The sequence below is a fragment of the Macaca nemestrina genome, chromosome 7 (assembly GCF_043159975.1).
Source record: "Macaca nemestrina isolate mMacNem1 chromosome 7, mMacNem.hap1, whole genome shotgun sequence".
NCBI classification, from domain to species: domain Eukaryota; kingdom Metazoa; phylum Chordata; class Mammalia; order Primates; family Cercopithecidae; genus Macaca; species Macaca nemestrina.
Window position 1 is genome coordinate 118607702 of NC_092131.1, and position 22742 is coordinate 118630443.

The window sequence follows — 22742 nt, forward strand, 5'->3', positions numbered from 1 at the left end:
CAGGCGCAGTGGCTCACGCCTGTAATCCCAGCACTTTGGGAGGCCGAGGCGGGTGGATCATGAGGTCAGGAGATCTACTAAAAATACAAAAATTAACTGGGTGTGGTGGCATGAGCCTGTAATCCCAGCTACTCGAGAGGCTGAGGCAGAAGAATTGCTTGAACCCGGGAAGCGGAGATTGCAGTGAGCTGAGATTACGCCACTGCACTGCAGCCTGGCGATGGAGTGAGACACTGTCTCAAAAAAAAAAAAAAAAAAAAAAAAAATCAATGCACATGTAAAACAAGTCTTAAAGAACATTTGTTATCTGTGGAAGATAGAATTATGAAAGTGTTTTATAATATAGATATTTTACAATATTATGGATTTTTATGACACTTCTTGTGTATTTATTGCATTATCAAAAAATAAAAATAAAACCCTTAAAAAACAAAACAACCACAACCAAAAACAAAGAAAAAGTAAAATCACACCATTCCAAGGGTAGCCCTCAACATCATGAAGACTGAATTTCCTAACAGTTGAATGAGAAAGGAACTTGCGTTGAATGTAGATTAGGAAAAAAGTAAAAATTGTCTCCTGCACACCAGTCTGCAGATTCATACACCCAAAGTTAATTTGTTGATATTTTAATCTACTTCTAATTACGAACTGTGTTTATTATGAGGCTATCAAAAAAACTGCTTTCCATCAACATGCAAGTGTTTTCTTTGAAGGGGATTACAAATACGAAGGGATTGACACTTTCATATTTACTTAGCAAATAATGATCTAATCCCTGGGTCAACAGTGAAGCTGAGGAAGGAGAAGACTGTGTTTCTAGGTGATGGAAGGTTGTTAGGCAAGACTCAGTTGGATTCTAGGTTTCAGGGTGGGGACTACTATACTGCCTTTTCAGTCAGGCGGATCCCAAAGAACGGGACGGGAATGCGAATATGGTCTGGCTGGGAGGACAGAAAGCAGATGAAAGAAAGTGTGATATGGGTTGCAGACTCAGGGCCTTGAGCACTGTTCTTTCTCATCTTTGTGTGAGGGATGACGGGGTGGAAATGCATTCTCCCAGTCGGATCACATCCCACTACTCACCAGTCTTATATCCCGTCGCTGCTTCACATATATTATTTACCCGGCCTGGGTGGCATTTTACTTTGCATCCTTGATTGGGAGTCTCAGGGGCTACAAAGAAACGTTTTACCCCCAGGTAGCCGGCGGGTGCGGAGCGAGTATTCGTGGAACGGGATAAGTGGGGATGTCGCTGCGTCCTCGTCCCTTGATCTGCGGGGGACGGCCATTCTCAGGGTTCCCGAGGAGCCAGCTCCGTGCACCTAGGCCCTAGGTCGGCTCCCAAGCCCCGGCCCGCCACTACACCAGCCATTTCTTACCCGCAGGTACAAATCTGACACAGACACCAGCTCCTCATGCTCTTGGCTCCCATGCCTTCCTCCACCTTGCCTCAGCACTTGCGGCTTCTCCACTCCCACAGCGCCCGCCGTAGTCAAGGCAACAGAGGAATGCCTGGTGACAGACCCGGCGCCGGCTTCCGGTGGCGTCAGAGACACGCGGGTGAAAGGTCGAGCGTCAGCCGGCCCCGCCCCCTGGCGCGCTGGCGTGCAGAACCCGCAGAGATCTTTGTGTTTCGGAAGCTCTTGGTGTGGCTGGCTGCGACCCGAGAGGAGAAGCTGGGCTGGTGGGGCTGCTGCCGCCGGTGAGTGCGGGCTCGCGCTGGGGACTTGCATCCTCCTCGGCCAGCCTCTGGGCGGTGCTTGGAGGACCCCGCTCGCTGCGGCTCTGAGGCGGGAACGGGGCCTGGGGCCGAGCCCTGGCTGGGAGCGGTGGTCCCCGGAGTGTCGCTTCCAGTCTGGGGCCGGGGCGGTGGCCTGTCTGTGTGGACCAGCGATTCTCAAAGAGAACGAATCCGGGACCCTGCCGAAATGAAGGGCATGTAGTGTAGAGGTTTTTCCTTTTTGTTTAGAAAGGAATGAAAGACCGGCAGTGCACCTGCTTGGATAATAAGCACGTGACCCAAAACTTTGTTCGGGCTCCGTGGGCAGGAATGAAGCTGGGTATTCGACCTCCCGCGAGGACTAGCGAGAATGTCAGAATGAGGGACTTGGGGGAAGACTGAAGAGAGAAAGGGAGCATCTTCTTCAGCATCTTCTCTCCCTCCTGCATGCAACCCTTCCTGTACGTGGTCATTGGCCTGGAGAAGTTTACCCGAGTATTTTTCCACCGGCAGGGTTACTGGTGTCACTGCGCACCCAGCCGCCTCGAGCTGCGTGATTCATCGCAGCCTTCGGATCCGGAAGGATAAGCAAACTCCTTAAGTGTAATCGTGCTAGGATATTGACTTTGGTGCTCGAACGGGACTTAGGCCTAGGTGGTGTGTCTCATCAATAAACATTCACTGGGTTCTTAGTTTAAGGGGTTTGAGAAGCCTTGCCACCTCCTAGCGTTTTTTTTTTTTTTTCTTTTGCCCCGACCTTTAGCCTCTGGGCTAATAATTACTTAATTTTTAGTCACAGGAAATAAGTAACCATGGTGCTCAACAGTTTGGATAAGATGATTCATCTCCAGAAAAACACTGCCAACATCAGGAATATTTGTGTTTTGGCTCACGTTGACCATGGTAAGAATCCTTTTTAAGTGCTTGTTTTGATAAATAAGGGAGGTGTGTCTCTGTATGTCTCAGTGGAGTGAAGCTGTGGGCAGCTGAGAGTGGTGTTTGCTAAGAAGCAAGTCTTCTTTCCTTTAAAAGTTTTCTGTGATGTTGGGGAAGCCTGCCTTGCTATAAAGCGTTTGAAATGAACACAGTTACCTAGTGAGTAGCATTCTTCTTTATAGTATGTCATGTTGTTTTTTAAACCAGAACTTGAATTTTTTGTTTTTGAAATGGCTTTAAGTTGCTTCACAACTTTTCAGATGAGGGTGATTAGATCCACAGGGTTGGAGATAAGATTACAGCATTATAGAGTGCTAGCATCTATGTCCTTCCTGATGATATTCTGTTCAAAAGTCTAATAAATCTCTTTTGTCTTTTGTTACCTAGCATAGGTAAATTGAAAATCTTTACTAAACCAATTCTTCTGGCCAGATTTAAAATCTATAGGTATGATCCATGACCCCTTTTAAGAAAGACATATATTTGAATTGATGTCCCTATTTTATTTAACAGGAAAAACTACTCTGACTGACTGTCTTATATCTAGCAATGGAATCATCTCCAGCCGCCTAGCAGGCAAGGTATGTTCTTATTTTATAAATACTTGTTGCATTTCAGTCAACAATGTGATGAACCATTTCCTGTGTTCTTTAGCGATCCAAAAGGGTATAAAACATTGTTCTTGCATCTAAAAGCTGCCAATCCATTTTGCAAGATTAAATTGCTGATGAGAAAATAGTTACTTCTATATTGCTTTGTATTGCTTTATATTAATATTTTATAAGTGCAAAAGTGAGTTTTTGCAACAAGCAAATGATACACAATTTTGGAAGATTTCACAGTGAAAGAGATTCCTTGTAGGTGAATAAGTTGCGTGGTTTGAGGAGAAGACAGAAAAACTACCAGGTGGTCAGAAATAACACAGATAAAGGCTAACTTGTGTGTTGTGCTTTATTTGAGCGGAGCATTTGCCTAGAGGCTAGTGACAGAGAAAACATACTGGCAGGGAGAATAGATTATAGAAGACCTTAAAAGGTAACCTAAGTATCAAAGGAAAACTGCTTGTGCCTGAGGATTGTGATGAAAATAGTGGCTTTTTGATTTTTGTTTTTGAGACAGGATCTCTTTCTGTTGCCCAGGCTAGAGTGCAGTGGTGTGATCATGCACGGCTCACTGCAGCCTCGCCCTCTTGGGCTCAGGTGATCCTCCCACCTCCTCCTCTTGGGTACCTGGGACTACAGGTGCACACAAACACACATGGCTAATTTTTTGTAGAGACAGGATTTTGCCATGTTCCCCAGGCTGATCTTGAACTCCTGGGCTCAAGCAGTCCTCCTGCCTTGACTTCCCAAAGTGCTAGAATTACAGGTGTAAGCCACCACACCTAGCCTGAAAATAGTGTTTGAGGAAATAAAATTAAAGAGATCTTTATTTGTAGCTATGAGTTTTAAGGGCTTGGAATAATTTACTTGCCAGTAGGAAAATAAAGATGTATTCGTTTCCATAATGAATTTAGGATATGATCAATAGGGTTTATCAGGTGACAGAGAACAAAGAGAAGAGGAGATGGAGAAGTAAAATTGAATCCACAGAGTAGACCCAGTAGAGTTGAAGGTCGATTTGGGAATTGATGTGTGGGTTGGGAGGGAAGCTGGCCCAAGATACTATCTAGAGGAGGCTGAAAAAACTAGGTTGAGTGAAATAATGAAATACTTATATTTTCCCCACTTGAGAATTTAGAGAAGGTACAATAACTCTAAAATAAGTAGATGAAAGGAAATAGTAAAGCATAAATTAATGAAATAGTAAATAGACATTTTATAGAAAGGATCAATGAAGCCAGAAGTTTGTTTTTGGAAAAGATTAACCCAGCTAACAAAGAGTGAACCCTAATGTAAACTATGGACTTTAATTAATCATAATGCATCAATATTGGTTCATCAGTTGTAACAAGTGTATCACACCATATACTAATACAAGATAGATATAATAGGGGAAACTGTGTGGGTGGAAGGAGAGAGTATGTGGGAACCTTCAGTCGATTTTTCTGTAAACTTAAAGTTGCTCTAAAAATATAATGTTATTAATTGAAACAGTTACTAGCAATATAGATAATTTTTGATTATCTTGACTAGGAAATGTTTTTGTTTTGTTTTTCATTGACATTGTTGAGGAACATTTGACACTTTTGACCTGCTAATGTTCCTAGTGTGGCTCACTGTACTTTGGACATATACAAAGCATAGTATATATAAATAAATATTTTTGAATGAATGACTTTAAAGAAGAGTAATACAGCTGACAAAATACCAGCAAGATGATCAAGAAGAAAAGAGAGGGGGCAGATATAAGTGATACCAGGAAAGAAAAATGCTACAGAAGTTAATAAGGTATTAATAGGATATAATGAACAACTCTGTGCCAGTAAACTTAAAACTTAAAAGTGCTAAACTGGAAAATTGTCTGGAAAACATAACTTACTAAAATGGAGTCAAGAAGAAATAGGAAACTTGAATTATTCTATAGTCGTTTAAGAAATTGATGAAACCCTTTCTCTACTAAAAATACAAAAAATTAGCCAGGCGTGGTGGCGGGCGCCTGTAGTCCCAGCTACTCAGGAGGCTGAGGCAGGAGAATGGTGTGAACCCGAGAGGCGGAGCTTGCAGTGAGCTGGGATTGCGCCACTGCACTCCAGCCTGGGCGACTGAGTGAGACTCCATCTCAAAAAAAAAAAAAAAAAAGAAATTGAATTGGTTGGCAAAAATCTTTCCATAAAGAAAAGACCCATATGGTTTAACTCTCTAGTTCTGCCAAACATTCAACGAATAATTTCAGTCCTACTTAAACCATTTCAAAATATAGCAGAGAAAAACCCAACAATTGGCAGTATTCTCCAAATCATATGAAGATAGCATAACTTTGATACCAAAAGTCTGTTAAGGATAATACAAGACAGGAGAATTATATACCAACCTTATGATTATGGATGCAAAAATTATAATCCTCATTAAGAAACAGAATTCAGCATAGTATAAAAAGCTGATTATTCATATCCAAATCGAGTTTGTCCCAAGGAATTCAAGATTGGTTTAACATGTAATTTCACTATATTAATAGATTAAAGGAAGAAAATCATGATCATTTCAACAGATAATAAAGACATGTAGTAAAATTCAACATCTATTGTGATAAAACCTCTTTGCAACGTAGTTACAGAAGAGAACTTCTGTAATCTGATGTGGGATATTTATAAAAAACCTAGAATGAAAATTGAGCTCAATGATGAAGTGTTAAAAAAACTTTTCTATTCATAGCCAGAAATAAGGGAAGAATGGCCATCACACCCTTCTGCTCATTGTGTTATAACTTCTCCTTTACGTTGTACTGGAGGTTCTAGTTGCAGTGATAAAGCTGGAAAGAAAAATAAAAAGTGTGAATTTTGGAAAGGAAGAAAACAAAAATGTAGATAAATTGCTAGGATATTAGTAACAAGTTGGCAGGTTTCAGGATGTGAAAACCGTTGAAAAGAAGTATACATGAGCAATAAATAGATCAATATTTAAATTATCTATTTAAAAACATAAACCATTTAAATAGCATAATAAATGTTCCTGTGCTGGGCATGGTGGCTCGTGCCTATAATCCAAGCTACTTAGGAAACTGAGGTAGGACAATTGCATGAAACCAGGAGTTTGAGGCTGCAGTGAGCTGTGACAGCAACTGCACTCCAGCCTGGTAGATAGCACAATACCCTATCTCTTAAAAAGTAACAAAACAACAACAACAATAACACCTATGAGATATTGGAGAAAACTTAAATAAATGGAAGGATATGCCATATGTATGTATTGGCTGACTCAGTATTTTTTAAATGACATTTAAAAAATATTGATCTATAGATTCAGGAATTCCAGTAAAAATTCCAACAGATATTGAAAAATTTCAACTTGATATGCTGATTTTAAAATATATACAGAAGAGCAAATAAACCAATTAATTTAATAGCTGGGACACGGCTAAAGAAGAGTAGGGTATGGAAATACGTCTTACCCACTGGCAAGACTTACTGTGAATGTATTGATGTGTTGTAGCCTGTGGCCTGGAATTGACTGAGGCATGAAATTGACTGGATGGCTCAGAATAGTAAGCCTAGAATAGTAGGCTGGCATTTCAGATCTGTGGGGAAAAGACGAACCTTTCGGCCAGGCGCGGTGACTCACACCTGTAATTCCAGCACTTTGGAAGGTCGAGGCAGGCAGATCTCCAGGTCAGAGGATAGAGACCATCCTGGCTAACACGGTGAAACCCCATTTCTACTAAAAATATAAAAAAATTAGCTGGGCATGGTGGTGCGTGCCTGTAGTCCCAGCTACTCGGGAGGCTGAGGCAGGAGAATGGCATGAACCTGGGAGGCAGAGCTTGCAGTGAGCTGAGGTGTGCCACTGCACTCCAGCCTGGGTGACAGAGCGAGACTCCATCTCAAAAAAAAAAAAAAAAAAAAAAGACGAACCTCTCAAATGGTTCTTGTGCAATTGGTTATCCATGTGGGAAAAAAAAATTGGACCTCTACTTCACACACAAATCAATTGCATGGTTAAGATATTTTTATTTAAAAGCAAAACTATAAAGCTTTTAGAAAATAATATGGGCTAATATTTTTATGACTTTAAAGGAAGATTTCTTAAGATAAAAATGTGCAAACTTTTTTATAAAAGGTTAGTAAACTACTTAAAATTAGAACATACTTATCAAATATGCCAGAAAGAAATGGAAAAAACAAGCCTGGTAACTGTGAAAAATATTAATAACACAGATGTAATTGACAAAGGACTATAATTCAGAGACTATAAATAACTCTTATCCAAAACAAAATAAATCTGTATTACAACCAGTAGAAAGGTGGACAAAAGCCTTGTATAGGCAGTTCACAGAAAAGGAATGTTAAATGGCCAATACAAGAAACTTGTAAAAGGATACTTAATCCCATTAATAATAGGAGAAATGTAAATTAAAACCATGAGATGCTATTTATCACCCATCTTAAAAAATAAAGTCCAGCAATATCAGCTGTTGAGGTTATGAATCAAAAAAAGTAATATTCCACTGTGGATCAGTCCAACTATTTGGAAAATAATTCGGAAATATCAAGTTAGGTTTAGGATGTACAGATTTAATAACTCAGAAATTCTACTGGTAGGGAGTGTACAAGAGACTCGCAACTGTTCATATCAGCTCAGTAATAGTTACAGAAAACTGGAATCCGTCTTCATGTCCACCGGTAATACAATGGATGAATGGGTGTGGTAGATTTGTGAGGTGGAGTCCTACAGTAATAAAAATGAATGAATTACATCAATAGGGGTGAATCTCAGGAAAATATCGAGCAGAGAAAAAGTGACAGTATAATAGAGTAAGCGTGAGTCTTATAGAAGGCTTAAAACTTGCCACTCTACATGATGTATTGCTTAGGGACACACTCATTTTTAAAAATTATAAAGAAAATAAGGAAATGATCAAGATAAAATTCAGGATAGTGGTTACCTATAAGCCAGTAGGAGCACAGGGTACTTCAAAAATAACAAACTTTTTTTTTTTTCCTTTTGAAATGGGATGGTGCATACATAGGGGTTCATTGTGTTGTTATTTATGTATTACACATGTTTCATACCAACCCAGTGCTTAAAAACATACATTATAGAAGACTGATAAGGGACTGAAACTTTTTGAAGGACTGAGAGGTTGGAGAGGTGAAGGGAAACCAGCAATGGGATCTAAGGAGAGATGGAGGTAAATTAAGATATTTCAGACTCTTGGAAGAATTTCACATATGCATGTAACACACATGCACACAAAGGGTGACTGTTACGCTGCACTGGAATCAAGAAAAGTGAGGATTGACAATTATTACTGTGTTTGGCCAGAGGTCATTGATAGCTTTTAGGGCTTTGATTTTGCCAGAGCTGCGGAAATGGAAGCCTTTCTGAAAATTTCAGAATTAATGTGGATGAATACATGTGGCAGTTCATATCAACAGATAATTCTCAGTGCTTTTGAATGAAAGAAAGGAGTAAATAGAAAGGTTAAAAATTTTTCAAAAGTTTGACAGTGGAGAGAATGAGGTAGGGTAAGGGAAAATCATTCTGGAGAAAGGAGGAGGAAGTTAGTCTGGTGCTTAGGGCTGAGGAGTTGGAAAGGGATGGAATCTTATTTAAACAAAACCACTGTCAATACTGATGCACTGCAAAGTCTAGAGAATGAGATGTAGATCCTCATTGGTGGATATTACGGTGTTATGAAAGTCATCAACGAAATGGTCATACTACAAATATTTTCTACTGTATTCTTTTTTTAAAAAAGATGTATTCAAAATCTATTAATTTGGGAAAGGAATAAAGACTTCTCTTGCCTCTAGAGACCTCTGTTTCAGTCTCTGCTCAGAATTTGTCAAACAGCTTGTAAATAGGAAAAGAATGTCTATGTTCTTGATATTTAGAAAGAATTCTCCCAAATGTTGCTGTCTGTAAGCTGTTCTTGACCTGCCCCATCATTCATTGCTGATACTTGGATGAGCAACACTCTGGGGAGGGTATGCAGTATTTGAATACATTTATGAGTTCCTAGTGGTAATGTTTTTCAATTTGTCATATTCCCTTCCCCTCAACCAACTTCACTTCTCCAGACCCCCATCATCTTAAAAAAAAAAAAAAAAAAGAGGGCTAGGTGTGGTGGCTCATACCCGCAATGCCAGCACTTTCGGAGGCCGAGGTGGGTGGATCACCTGAGGTCAGGGACTCAAGACCAGCCTGGCCAACGTGGCGAAACCCTGTCTCTACTAAAAACACAAAAATTAGCCAGGCGTGTTAGCACATGCCTGTAATCTCAGCTATTTGGGAGGCTGAGGCAAGAGAATCATTTGAACCTGGGAAGCAGAGTTTGCAGTGAGCTGAGATTGTGCCACTGCATTCCATCCTGGGCAAAAGAATAAGACTCTGTCTCAAAAAAAAAAGAAAAATAGACTCTATGTAGTTTAAAATTTAAGTATTGGTGGGCATGGTGGTTCACACCTGTAATCTCAGCACTTTGGGAGGCCAAAGTGGGAGGATCACTTGAGGCTAGGAGTTCAAGACTAGCGTGGGCAACATAGCGAGACCCTGTCTGTGCAAAAATAAATAAAAATAAAAATTTAAATATTTAAAACAAAAATCTAAATTAGCAAATTTTAATGTTACATTTTAATTCTTTGGGAAGTGAAGATGCATATGTTGCATTTTTCCAGTTAAGGTACATGGACAGCAGAGAAGATGAACAGATCCGAGGGATCACTATGAAATCCAGTGCCATTTCACTACATTATGCAACAGGTAAATCAATCTGTTTTACAGAAACACAGCTTTGCATCTTTCATGTCCTCCTCTCTCTTTCTGAATTAATTGCATGCCTCAGTTTCTTTGCTTATATTCTACATATTTTATTCTGGCCTTTCCACATGATCTGTTGTCAGAGTCAGGCTGTCCAGGCTTGGAAGCAAATGGAAACCTCTGACTGGCTTGAGGGCAGAAGAACTGGCAGTTCACACTGGCCCCCTCCACCAGGTGCTTGTATGGATTTCTTCACAAGGAAAGTCAGGAGCCCTAGGACTTTAGCTGGTTCAGCCCTACTATTCTGCCTCATGGCCTAGCCTGCATGTTAGATTTGGAGTCTTATTTACTTAAAAGTAGACTGGCATGATCAGGACCAGCTTGCTATCCTCAAATGAGGATGCTACTTTGATAGTAACACTTCTAGGAACTTATCTGACAGAAATAGTCATGTCAGTGTGTGAGATACATGTCACTGATATTCACTAAAATGTTTATATTCGTGAAAAAAATACCAACAACCTGAATGTCAGTAGGAGAATGGTTAAATAAACTGATACATCCAAGCTGTGAAATACTGTGCAGCTGTTAAACCTACTGTTTAATATGTATGCCATTGTATAGGGAAGAATGGTATGTTAAGAGACAGAAAACAAATTGCAGACTATTTTTGTAAGACATGAATGTGTTTGGGTAATAAAAATATATATGCGGATAAAGGTGTCTGGAAGGATACTTACCAAACCCTTAACAGTAGCTCTCTGCAGGGGCTAGATTATGGCGAAACTTGCACTTTTCAAAATATTTATTTTGAAATTTTTACACAATTTCAAAATTTGTATTTGAAAATTTTACACAAAATGTATATTTTTGTAATTAGAAGAAAATAATAAAGATAAATTTTATTTCCCTAATGGATTTACCTGTGGTTCATCCTTCACAAGTGTCATATCTTTGGCATTGCCACCAAAAGATGTACTCTGTGGGGCATGGCTTGTTGTGCCAAACCCGTTTTGAAGGTCTTAGGCACATGAATTCTCAATGTTTAATGTTTAACGCTTCATTTTTTTTAAACTACTTCTCACATTTTAAAGGGTATGTTCTCATCCTGTGATCCAGAGAATGGGGTCGAGGGTCTATTGATTTATCTCATTTTATAGACTTCAAGAGATTTGTAGGCTGCCTTCTTCCTTACTCATACTATTAGTCTGTTTTTATTTGAAGATTTCTCGGGTGTCAATTTTAGTTGTTCTGCTCTATACTTTGTCTCTAGTCCCCCTCTCCTGACCCCTTTAACCACTTTGTTAAGGTTTAATTTATATACCATAAAATTCACCCACTCCAATTCACATTTGTCTTCCTGGTGTAGTATTGTAGGAGAATTTGCTATAGCACCCTGGGAATTGAATGGTCTGACCTCTATTTTGTTGAGCTCTTGGACCTTGGCTGCTCACAGATCAGATTGTTTTAGGTACGCTTTCTTTTTTATTTTTTGAGACAGAGTCTTGCTCTGTCACCCAGGCTGGAGTGCAGTGGCGCGATCTCGGCTCACTGCAGCCTTTGCCTCCCGGGTTCCATCAATTCTCCTGCCTCAACCTCCTGGGAAGTTAGGATTGCGGATGCATGCCACCATGCCTGGCTAATTTTTGTGTTTTTAGTAGAGATGGGGTTTCACCATGTTGGCCAGGCTGGTCTTGAACTCCTGACCTCAGGTAATCTGCCCGCCTGGGCCTCCCAAAGGACTGGGGTTATAGGCGTAGCCACTGCGCGCAGCCAGGTATGCTTTCTTGATTGCATAGACCAGAGACTTAAGCTAGCTTGGGTTGGGGTGGGATAGATTATTGAAAGCATATGTGTGAAATGATATTGGAAATAATATCCATGAAAATTGAAAAACAGGAGTCTTATTGGAGTGGTGTCTCATAAAAATTGGAGCGAGATTTTGATTATGGATCCAAGATAGCTCTAGAGACCACATCAGTAAAAGTTTATGGATCCTTCCTCTGGAACTTCACTGTTGTCCTTGGATTTGAGTGTCTGTATCTCCACTATTATCCTGTGTGTCTTTTCTCTGTCTCATAGCTTTTGCCTACTGTCATGTCTTCATCTTTGTGCATTCACTTTGCCCTGACTTCTTACCCTGTTATCCTGTCTGTTTTCACCATATTTCTGTTGCCTACTGCTTCGATCTCTTGTGTTTCTAAACACACAGTCTTAAGAACAGGATGCGGCTCTGCTTATCTTTTCATGCCAACCCATCACAGAGGTTGCAGCTGTGGATTGGCTGCCCTTAGTTGGTTAGTCATCTCCTAGTCCAATCAGTGGTGATTGGAGTGGAGTCACAAAGTGTCAAATATGTTTCTTGTGAGCATGGGATGACTTCCTAGAAAGGAATTTGGGCTGAGCAGTCAACACACTTGACAATTCAGAGCCTTATGGGGATAGAAGTTAGGAATGTTGACTGGGACATATCCTCTCAGATCACCTGAGAGATGAGATATGTTTTTATCCATATCTTAGTGCTGATTCTCCAGAATGGGGTATTTCCTGCTATGAAGGTGGGACAGCCTGAAGGGGAACCTAGATGGGAGAAAAAGAGAAACCTGATGGTTGAAGAAACTCCACAGGTGACTTTTATTTATACCATGCCTTCCCCTTCTTCTCACCCACTTTGAATGCCCTCTTATGCAAATTAAGCCCTTTCTCTGGTTCTGACTCTTAGTTTACTAAGCTTTCAAAAGTATTTTCAAATCTTTATTTGGGTTGAAATATAGGGTCTTATTCTAGTTTAAAGTAAACAGATAAATCATGCATGTTATAGAAGTGGTATTGAAAACCATCAAGGTCATACACTATCTTAGCATTTTCCAGGAACCTAATTCTTCTTTGAGAAAATGGAGCCTCTGTTATCTTTACGTTTGTGACCAAAATTTGCTACAAATGTTGGGATCATATTATTAAATGTTATTTGCCTGTTTCTTACCTCTCTTTGTGTCCCACCCACAAGGATACCATACATTTATCTTGTCATCTCAAGAGTTAGGAAGTATTCCTAACAATACACGTTCTGTAAAATATCCTAAGGGGATGTAATGCCTTTGAATCCTTTAGCCTAGAATCCAGATACATAAGACAGAAATAGATTCACATGGGTTAAATAATATGAAATTCATCAAAAGGAATACTGCTGTCATTTCTACTATATAACCATTTTTTATATCTGAGCAAATATTGCTGTTCCTGAACTTTTGAATTTTTTATCTAATTCATCTTTTAAAATATTTTAGATAAATGTAAAAGTTTATGTACATATATGCATATTGTATATGTTGAATATATAGTATATATGTATATATATTTCAATTTATTTATTTATATATATATTTCAAATGTTTTGTAGAGATGGGATCTTGCTATGTTGCCCAGACTGGTCTCAACCTCCTGGGTCAAGCCTTCTATCTGTTTCCTAAAGTTTTGGGATTACAATTGTGAGCCACCACACCTGGCCCAAGTTTATATTTACTATAGAAAATTTAGTGTGTGTTATAGAATATACAGTAAAACACAAAAATGAAATAAAAATCACTCTCAGTTCACCACCAGTTATTTTATAATTTCAATTTTTATATTTAATGCAAGTTACATACGTGTGCACACGCTGTGAGGTAAATATCTAACTTTATTCCCTCCCCCCAATAGCTTACTTATTCTAATACCTGTCAGATGTGATTATTAAGTACAATATTATTAGTTCCTGACATGTTGTTGACACCTCTGCACAAGTGAGGCAGTTTGGGTGGGGCTCTTAAGGACTAGAGAGTGAATTATGCCCACCCATGGAATACTCTCCCGATTCCTGGGGTAAGGGCCAGTATCATTCAGCTCCAGTTGATTGATTGATTGATACACAGTGGGAATTTTTTTTTTTTTTTTTAAGAAAAGTTGGCATCAGGATGTTTGGCAAAATCTTCCAAATATCAAAATGCTGCCAACTTATTTAAAAATTGTAAAACACCTTGTGGAACACACTGCAGTGGGCTTTAGCTTACAAACTTTTAGTGTGTAACCTTAGCATATAGTCTAGCTATTAGCCTGGGTCAGTGGTACACTTGGGATTCACCAAGAGTCAGTCATATGCAGTGAGGATGTCCTCCAAACGTGGAGACCAAGGATACAGCAGCCTTCTGCAAAGAGGTCCATATGCAAGTTGATCACTTTGTAAATACCTCTGTTAGGGTTAGTGGTTGTGGGCAGATGGAGGATTTATGCATGTGTTGATTTCAGCTCTGTGGCTCTCTGGTTTTATACTCCAAAGACCAGGCCATGGAGACACTGACTCATGCCATCTAGTTACAGACAAGGCCAGCTTGTACCAGAAAGTCATCTCTTTCATTCAGAGGCAGTAGCTTCCCTTTCCTTCTGGCTGTGTGAATGTTTACCCATGGTCCTAACTTGCCTTATTCTTTCTAGAGTGAGGCTGGGAGGGAAGAGTTTCATTACCCCTCATTTGACGGAAGGGTAGATTTTGTTCTCATCAGACAATGAATGCTTTACTTTGTGAAGCATTCAGTTGATGCCAGGCCTAAGAAACTAGGTACACGATAGTTCACTTCTGAGCTAGGTGTCTCATATGCCTGATTTTGTTTCATCTTTACAGCAACTCTGTGATGGGTATTACTCTTACTTTACACATGTGCAAAAATGGAGTTCAGAGAGGTGAAGATACTTTCCCAAGGACAGAGTAATTTCTAGCATGTGGTAGTAGTCCTAGAACCAACATTTCCAGCCTATTCACTTGGACCATTAGTCTCTTGGAAGTTAGGCCACAAATAATTTCTCCTGAGGCTTAAGTATCTCCTTTCCACCAGGGATTGCTATGGACATCTTGTGGCCAGCACTACCTACATCCCTGTGGTCTTCAGTCATTGCCCACGATGTGGGCCACATGATCTGGCCTCTCTTATAGTCTCTTCCCCATGTTTCTCTGTGATTCTGACACCCTCTTTCAATATCCTATTATTCCCTTCCTTACCAAAACTTACTCTAAAAACGTTCCAAGGTAAACAAACATCCCTACATCCTCAATGCCTTTTTATTGACGTTTCCTCCTTCTGCCTGGCTGTCTTCTGATGACATTGCCTACCGTGTACCTTTTTCAAGTGAATGCTACTCGTCCGTTCATGTTCCATGAATCTCTGGGTTAGGATACGGGATTGCTATTCTTTTTGTTCCCAGATCTGATGACAAAAGTTAATTCTTCTACCCTCGTTTTCAAACTTCTCCTTTCAAGACTCAGACCATCCGGTTATTCACCTTTCCAATCATTGTCAGCTCCTGGTGATGGTTCCTGTTCATTAATGACTTTGGCACCCGGCCTCATGAATCTTCTAAGATGGCTTTTACCATCCCTGAAAATGACTTCTTCAGCATCTTATCCTCTCAACAACATTGATTCTCCACTTCACCTACCCATTGTCATGACTGCTTTCTGGATTTTAGCATCACCTTGAGCTATCCATCTTCGACATTTCAAACTTAAATACTTCCTTCTCTACAGTCTTTGATTCTCCCAGCTCTTTCTTTCACCTGACTAATGAGGTACCCATTCTTTGACTTCATAATATTCTCTAGTTTTTTGACTCCCAACAGCCTCTTTCTTCATTCACTTCCTGCCTCGTACAGCCCAGATTTGTCATTTCACTGACAGTCTTGCCAGCGTCTTCAGTCTCTTTGGTTCTTGACCTTCTGTCATATTTTTCCCAACAAAACTTGAACTCTTGATAAAGCTAACTCTCTACACTTCTTCGTCCTTGTATTTGGACTAGGTTCTCAAGTGGTCCTCCAAACTGCTGGCAGACTTTCCATCTGTCCCTGTTGGGTCTTGCTCATTCTTCCCAACAGCTATTTTGAATCTTCTGGTCTCTTTCAGCCTATCTGTCATCCCCTCCTCCACAATCTCAGCAGACATTCTTACCTTCTATTTCTCAGAAAAGGAAAGAATTCTCACCTGCTTGCCACTGTATCTCAAAGCGTAATGGTATGGGCATTTTTTGCTTGCCTCCAGTCACTGGCAAAAACCTGTGCTCTGGACTTAACGATCTTTTCTTCAGTATCTTCCACCTCTCTGTACTGGCTTGTATCCATCAGCTTTTAAGCATGCTCAAGTCTTTCTTGTCTTAAAAAATACATAAATCCTTTCAGCCCCACATTCCTCTGCATGTTCTCTCTCTTCCCCCCTTCTTAGTCAAAGTTATACTACAATTAGTCTCTCAATTACTCTGATAATGAGACCTGCACCTTATAGTAATGATGTGCATTAGCAGTGTGAAATTGGTCCTTGATCTATGACCCTCTCTCCAGGGTGATGCTAGGCATAGAGAGATTATAAGAAGCAAACATCAACCTTTTTTTTAACTCCAGGGTTTCTTATTCTGGTTCTTACACCCTTCCAAGCAAAATTGCCAATGATCAAAGGAATCAAGACAATGTGGATGTATTAGATTTACTGTCTATGCAGCAGGCCTTCAAAGGTGGAGAAGTTCTCAGTAATGTCAGAGTTCAGGGTGTGGCCACAGTACTGGGTGGCAGATGTGGACTGGCATCATACTGAGAAAAACCAAAAGTGGGTGAGGCAAAATGTAATCAGAAGTGGTCTGTATGTGGTCTAGTTTCATGTTGGAGGAAGGTCTGGAGAGGCCTTCAGGTTGGGTTTGTGCAGCAAAAGAAAACTTAATCAGTTTGCTATTCATAGTTGTTTCTAGATAATTTTTCCCTCTTTCTTTTCTAACCCATGTCACTTTTTTTTTTTTTTTTTTTTTTTTTAAGATTAAGAGTCTTGTTCTGTCACCCAGGCTGGAGTGCAGTGGTGATCATAGGTGACTGCAGCCCAGACTCCTAGCCTGAAGCAGTCATCCTGCCTCAGCATCACGAGTACCAAGGACTACAGGCATGTACCACCATGCCTGGCTAATTTTTTAAAATTTTTTGTAGAGATGATGGTCTCACCATGTTGTCCAGGCTGGTCTTGGCTCAAGTGAGCCTCCTGTTTTGGCCTCCCAAAGCACTGGGATTATAGGTGTGAGCCACTGTGCCTGACCCCATCTCAGTTTTGACACATACCATCAGAGTCAACCACCCTTCACCTCTCCTTGTGGCAGGCTTCTCATAAAGATAGTTACCCTGTTACCTGTGTCAGCTTTACAATTGTGCTTTACAATTCTGTCAAATAATAAGCCGTATTAGTTGATTTATAACTTATAATGTTATACATTGACTTAAAATATAAAAGGATAGTGGTGATTTAAGATATAAAAGGAAACCAGGTGCAGTGGCTCACGTCTGTAATCCCAGCACTTTGGGAGACTGAGGCAGAAGGATCACTTAAGGACAGGAGTTTGAGACTTGCCACGGCAACACAGTGAGACCCCATCTCTACAAAAAATAAAATAAAAATTACCCTTGTGTGCCTGCAGTCCCTGCTACTCTGGAGGCTGAGGCAGGAGGATTGCTTGAGCCCAGGAGTTTGAGGCTGCAGTGAGCTGTGATTGTGCCACTGCATCCGGCCTGAATGTTATAGTGACACCCTATCTCTTAAAAAAAATAAAAAATAAAAAATAAAAAGTGGTATTTCCTGAGGAGGGAGACTTGTGGTTACTTTATAGTTGGGGTACAATTTATGTATATAATTGTTATAAGTTCATACATAAGGAATTTAGGAACATATCTTCAGGTAACTCAGGTTCTGCCTGTATTTCTGTTATTTTTGTTGTCAGGCAAAATATTCTACCAATACACTGAAACAAAAGACACTTTCAGGAGGTTCAGATCTTCATCCATAACTTCAGTTTTTCTTTTTTATTTTACGGAAAGTTTTCTCTCATCAGCTTTCTATGTATGTGTTAGTGAACATTTCCAATGTTTTGGAAGTCGAACGCTAAATTCCTTATATGAAGTTTTACTGAATACAGAGGTGTTTTGGCAGGTACTAGTGACAAATGTGCACCTTCTGTGAGACGATTATCCATGGCACTTTAAAACCATGGGCAAGGGAGGAATTCTTTTCCCGTAACTCCCTATTAGCAGCAGAAATTGTCAGGAAGATATCTCCCATAATTAACTTTGGTTCTTCCAACTTTTTTTTCAGCCCCCTGGAACATGAAAAGATTGGATTGTTGCTTGACTGATTATATCTGTGCCTTGAAATGAAGCGGTTTAGTTTGGAATGCCTGGGAAGTAAAGCAGCAGAAGCTTATGTCCCTGAATGCTATTACAGGGATTAATTCAACACATAGCTTCAGGACTTTGTTACAAATTGGAAAGATCATTTAGCATGTAAAAAATTTTGTCTCCTGAAAAGTGTTATGCGTTCTCTACTTTTAAGATAATTTCCACTAGCAATAGTAATATCTAGCATGATAAACCCTGTAACTGTTTTTATATTTTTTTTAAATTTGATCACACACACACACACAAAAGTGGTAAGTGGCATTTTTTAAAGATACATAATGTAGCTGAAGTCACAGCAGAAGAGCTGTGCTTGTGGACTTTTTTTCTCTAATGGATATGGGACTTCTTTCTCCAACCTTTGAAAATTTAGGTTAAAGTTGTTTGCAAAGGGTTAAGATGAAAAAGGCATTGAAAGAGGAATTGGGAGGCCTGACTCAGAGCTGAGCCAAGCCTTTGTCAGCTGTGTAACTGACCATGGCATTTCCTCTTTCTCACCGTTAAATACGTTTGAGAAACTCCAGGTTAAATAGAGTTGGACAGACTTCTGTCACAGGGCTTCTCTGAACCTTTAATATGTATGTGTGATGTGAGCTCCAAGGCCGGCTGTATTTCTCAGCTGTATTATTTGATCAGACACTTATTTTTTAGGATGTAGATTTTCAGACAGAAACACTTGGTGTATCTCTAGCTTTTCAGTTCCTCTGTAGATCTGAACTTGCCCTTCCTGAATGAATTTCAAAGAATCTGGAAATGGATATATAATTAGAGGAGCATAGATAGGTAGATAGGTATTCATTTTTCTGAGTATTCCCTAAAAGGTCTAACTCCAATAAAAGGTAAGAGCACTGTTATATAGGAAGCCTGAAATTTCTGTACGAGTGCATTTTTAGACTCTGTAAAGGACTTGACTGGAGACCCAGTCTCTGAAACTTGTGTATCAGGTCCAGGTTGTATCACAAAGGGTGGGAAAGTGCTTGAAGTTCTCCCACTCTCAAGTCTGGAGTTCAGCCGAATGAACAGGCTAGTGTGGTTTCCCCAGTTGCAAAGTATGAAGGCATCTAAGACCCGAGAAATGACTAAGATCATTCGATAGCCCGGGGTGTATTTCTGGCTTGCTTCTTTTGGGACCTTGGGTCAGTCTCTTACCTTTTGAGGGCATTAGCATGTTTTTCTATGAAATAAAGGCTTAGGCTGAGAAGATGCTGAGTGATTCTAAGAATCTCACAACTTTAATTTTATATACTAGGACCCTAGACCACCACTAGACATGCTCCTTTTTTTTCTGGTGTACTTGGTTGAGACCATGGTACTTATTGAAAATGTTGGGCCGGGCGCGGTGGCTCAAGCCTGTAATCCCAGCACTTTGGGAGGCCGAGACGGGCGGATCACGAGGTCAGCAGATCGAGACCATCCTGGCTAACACGGTGAAACCCCGTCTCTACTAAAAAATACAAAGAACTAGCCGGGCGCGGTGGCGGGCGCCTGTAGTCCCAACTACTGGGGAGGCTGAGGCAGGAGAATGGCGTGAACCCGGGAGGCGGAGCTTGCAGTGAGCTGAGATCCGGCCACTGCACTCCAGCCTGGGCGGCAGAGCGAGACTCCGTCTCAAAAAAAAAAAAAAAAAAGAAAGAAAATGTTGGCTAGGAAAACTGGTGTGAGATCTGACAGTGAAAGGCTCAATTGAGGTCCAGTGGACCATTGCTCCAGGGCTCTGATTATTTGACTTCTTGGATTTTCATTGGAGATCTCCGTGGTCTTCTCTGGTTGGAGCCTTCTCCGGTGGTTTCAGCAGAGCAATGGTTCCTCATAAAGCAGTTTGCATGAAAAGACCAGGAGGTAGTGGGGAGGAGTGATTCTGAAGAAGACAGTCTGTTGCTAACTGATGGCAGTCTTTCCCACTGAGCCACAGTACACTTGGGAATGCTTCACCCAGTGTTTTAGGAATTCATTAGCAGTGGAATCTTGGCATGTGTGGTAAAAGTTACTGCCTTCTGAGTGTAGTGGTTAGAGGTATGGTCTTTGGAGTTAAATGGATTTGAACTTCTACTCTATCATTTTGAATTGTGTGATCTTAGTCAGTTAACCTCAGAGTTGGATTCTAACTGGATGTCCTTCAGAAAAATACTTAACTTTTCTGTGCCTTAGTTACCTGCTGTATAAAATTGGGCTAATAGTTGTAACTACTACAGGGGATTGTTGTAAGTAAACATTAGATAATTTCTGTAATATGCTTAGAGCAATGCCAGCCGTGAATAGGCAGTCCACAGATGTTAAGTTCTGGTTGTGGTTATTGTTGTGGTGGTGTTTTATCATCTGTATCACCTAGGGCACAAGCGAAGTCATTAAAATTATATTGGGGGAAAATTCTTTAACTGTCCCATACATTGCAGGTTGAGCATCCCAAATCTGAAAATCCAAAATCTGAAGTGCTCCCAAATTCAAAACTCTTCAAATACCAACATGGCACAAAAAGGAAATGCTCATTGGAGCATTTTCGATTTCAAATAAAGGATACTCAACCTTGTAGTCATTCTTGAGCACATTCAAGTTGACAAACTCTGAGTTAAGGGGAGGAGCAAAAGTGAAGTATATGTTTGAGCATTCAAATAATTATTCTGTCTTTAAAAGAGAATTATCAAATTTATCAATAATGGGGAATGAGTATAGAATTCTATAGCATTACTAATTTTCTGCATGATATACTAAGTTATGTTTAATGATAACTCTCTATAACCTAGGATGATCTTTTTTTTTCTTGTTTGCATGGGACTAAGGGCTTTGATGGGATGTGGAAGTTTCAGTGTTAAAACCAGACAACTCAGGATGTGTCATCACCCTACTATAAGTTTAATACATTTGTCTGTTGAGACTATTGAAGGAGATATTAATGGGCAAGCACATAGCACACTGCTTGGCACATAGTAACTGCTCCTTAAGTTTTTGTAGATTTGAGTCTAAATCTTGATTGAGCAGATTCATACACTGCTCTTTGACAAATTGTAGGGAAGAAGTTGGCCAACTGCTTTGTTAGCCCTTTGAACAGCTCTTACTGTTAGGCCCTTGAGCATTGATTTCTTTCAGTTTCAATTTCCTAATCTGTAAAAGGAGAATAGTAATATGTATCTCATAGGGATATTGTAAGGATTCAATAATATGTGATTAGCACATTAAAAGTGAGTATCATAGTGGCTGGCTCACATTAAGCTCTTAAGTGGTAACTATTAGAATAATGAAGTCCTTTAACATTTTATATAGATGCTATTTGGAATCAGTAGTCCCATCAGTGGGAAAACTTGGAATGGTAGCTCTGGATTGAGCTTTCAACTCCTTTAGCTTTGTTCAGTTTTTTCTTAGAAGCTTTCAGCTTTCTTATTCTAGAATGCCTGAGGAAGAACATTGTATACCTGGAGAACTGAAAATGTGTGTTTACAAATTGTGTTTTAGGTAATGAGGAGTACCTGATTAATCTGATAGACTCTCCAGGACACGTGGACTTTTCCTCAGAAGTATCAACCGCTGTTCGCATTTGTGATGGATGCATCATTGTGGTAGATGCTGTGGAAGGAGTCTGTCCACAGGTAGTGGATTGTGATGAGAAAATACTTAAATGGTTAAGGGTGAGGAAAGAGGAGGAACTGACTGACTTTAGGCATTTCACTGACAATCAGAACGTTGGTTTTATATTTCACATTTGGTAACGTTCCAGTCTGTGATGGAGTTAAATCACCAGAGTTCTGAAGGAATCTTAGAGATGATGACTTTAATTTAACATACTTTGTTTTTGTTTTTGTTTGTTTTGAAACAGTCTTGCTCTGTCACCCAGGCTTTAGTGTGGTGGCACGATCTTGGCTTACTGCAACCTCCATCTCCTGGGTTCAAGTGATTCTTATGCCTCAGCCTCCACAGTAACTGGGATTACAGGCATGTGCCACCACACCTGGCTAATTTCTGTACTTTTAGTAGAGACGGGATTTCGCCATGTTGGCCAGGCTAGTCTTGGACTCCTGGCCTCAAGCGATCCACCTGCCTCAGCCTCCCAGAGTGCTGAGATACAGGTGTGAGCCACCATGCCTGGCCTTATTTATCCTTCATAACTGTCAGTTGTGTAAAGGCAATGATGATTTCTTGTCTATAGTTCTTTGCTACTGTGCTGTATACATAGTTTGTGAATGCCTAATGAATACCTTTGTCTGACTGGCGTTGTCTAGAGTGGTTATTAATCAGTATTTTCTAATGTGCTTTACTTAATTCAAATCATGAGTTTTACATTCTTCTTTCTGTTTTTATCAGACACAAGCAGTTCTGCGACAAGCTTGGCTTGAAAACATCCGTCCAGTTTTAGTGATTAATAAGATAGATCGCTTGATAGTGGAACTGAAATTCACCCCACAAGAGGCCTATTCTCACCTCAAGAATATTTTAGAACAGGTATTTTAATTTTTAGTATTTAAAAAATTTAGTCTCAAAGAAGAGTTATAAGGAAGTTACTAAGCTTGGTA

The 22742-nt window shown here is 40.0% G+C and overlaps 2 protein-coding genes across 4 annotated transcripts in view; one reads left to right on the top strand and one right to left on the bottom strand.

The window, feature by feature from the left end:
- LOC105493084 (stabilizer of axonemal microtubules 2) overlaps positions 1-1546 on the bottom strand; it is a 30327-nt gene extending 28781 nt beyond the window's left edge. The window contains 1 exon segment of the mRNA XM_071100807.1: positions 1383-1546. Within this exon segment, the coding sequence (XP_070956908.1) occupies positions 1383-1435 (53 nt within the window). The 5' untranslated portion in view covers positions 1436-1546.
- A 34-nt stretch (positions 1547-1580) lies between these two features.
- Positions 1581-22742, top strand: part of LOC105493085 (elongation factor like GTPase 1) — a 130167-nt gene continuing 109005 nt past the window's right edge. For 2 of the 3 annotated variants that reach the window (XR_011626251.1, XM_011760512.3), the window contains exons 1-6: positions 1581-1705; positions 2517-2626; positions 3173-3240; positions 9936-10020; positions 21688-21821; positions 22534-22671. Coding sequence is in view for 1 of the 3 variants with exons in the window: in XM_011760512.3 (XP_011758814.1) it covers positions 2536-2626; positions 3173-3240; positions 9936-10020; positions 21688-21821; positions 22534-22671 (516 nt within the window). In the remaining 2 variants the exon portion in view is untranslated. Of the gene's footprint in view, positions 1706-2516; positions 2627-3172; positions 3241-9935; positions 10021-21687; positions 21822-22533; positions 22672-22742 lie in introns of those variants that run through there. The other variant, XM_024796375.2, reaches the window with a different exon arrangement.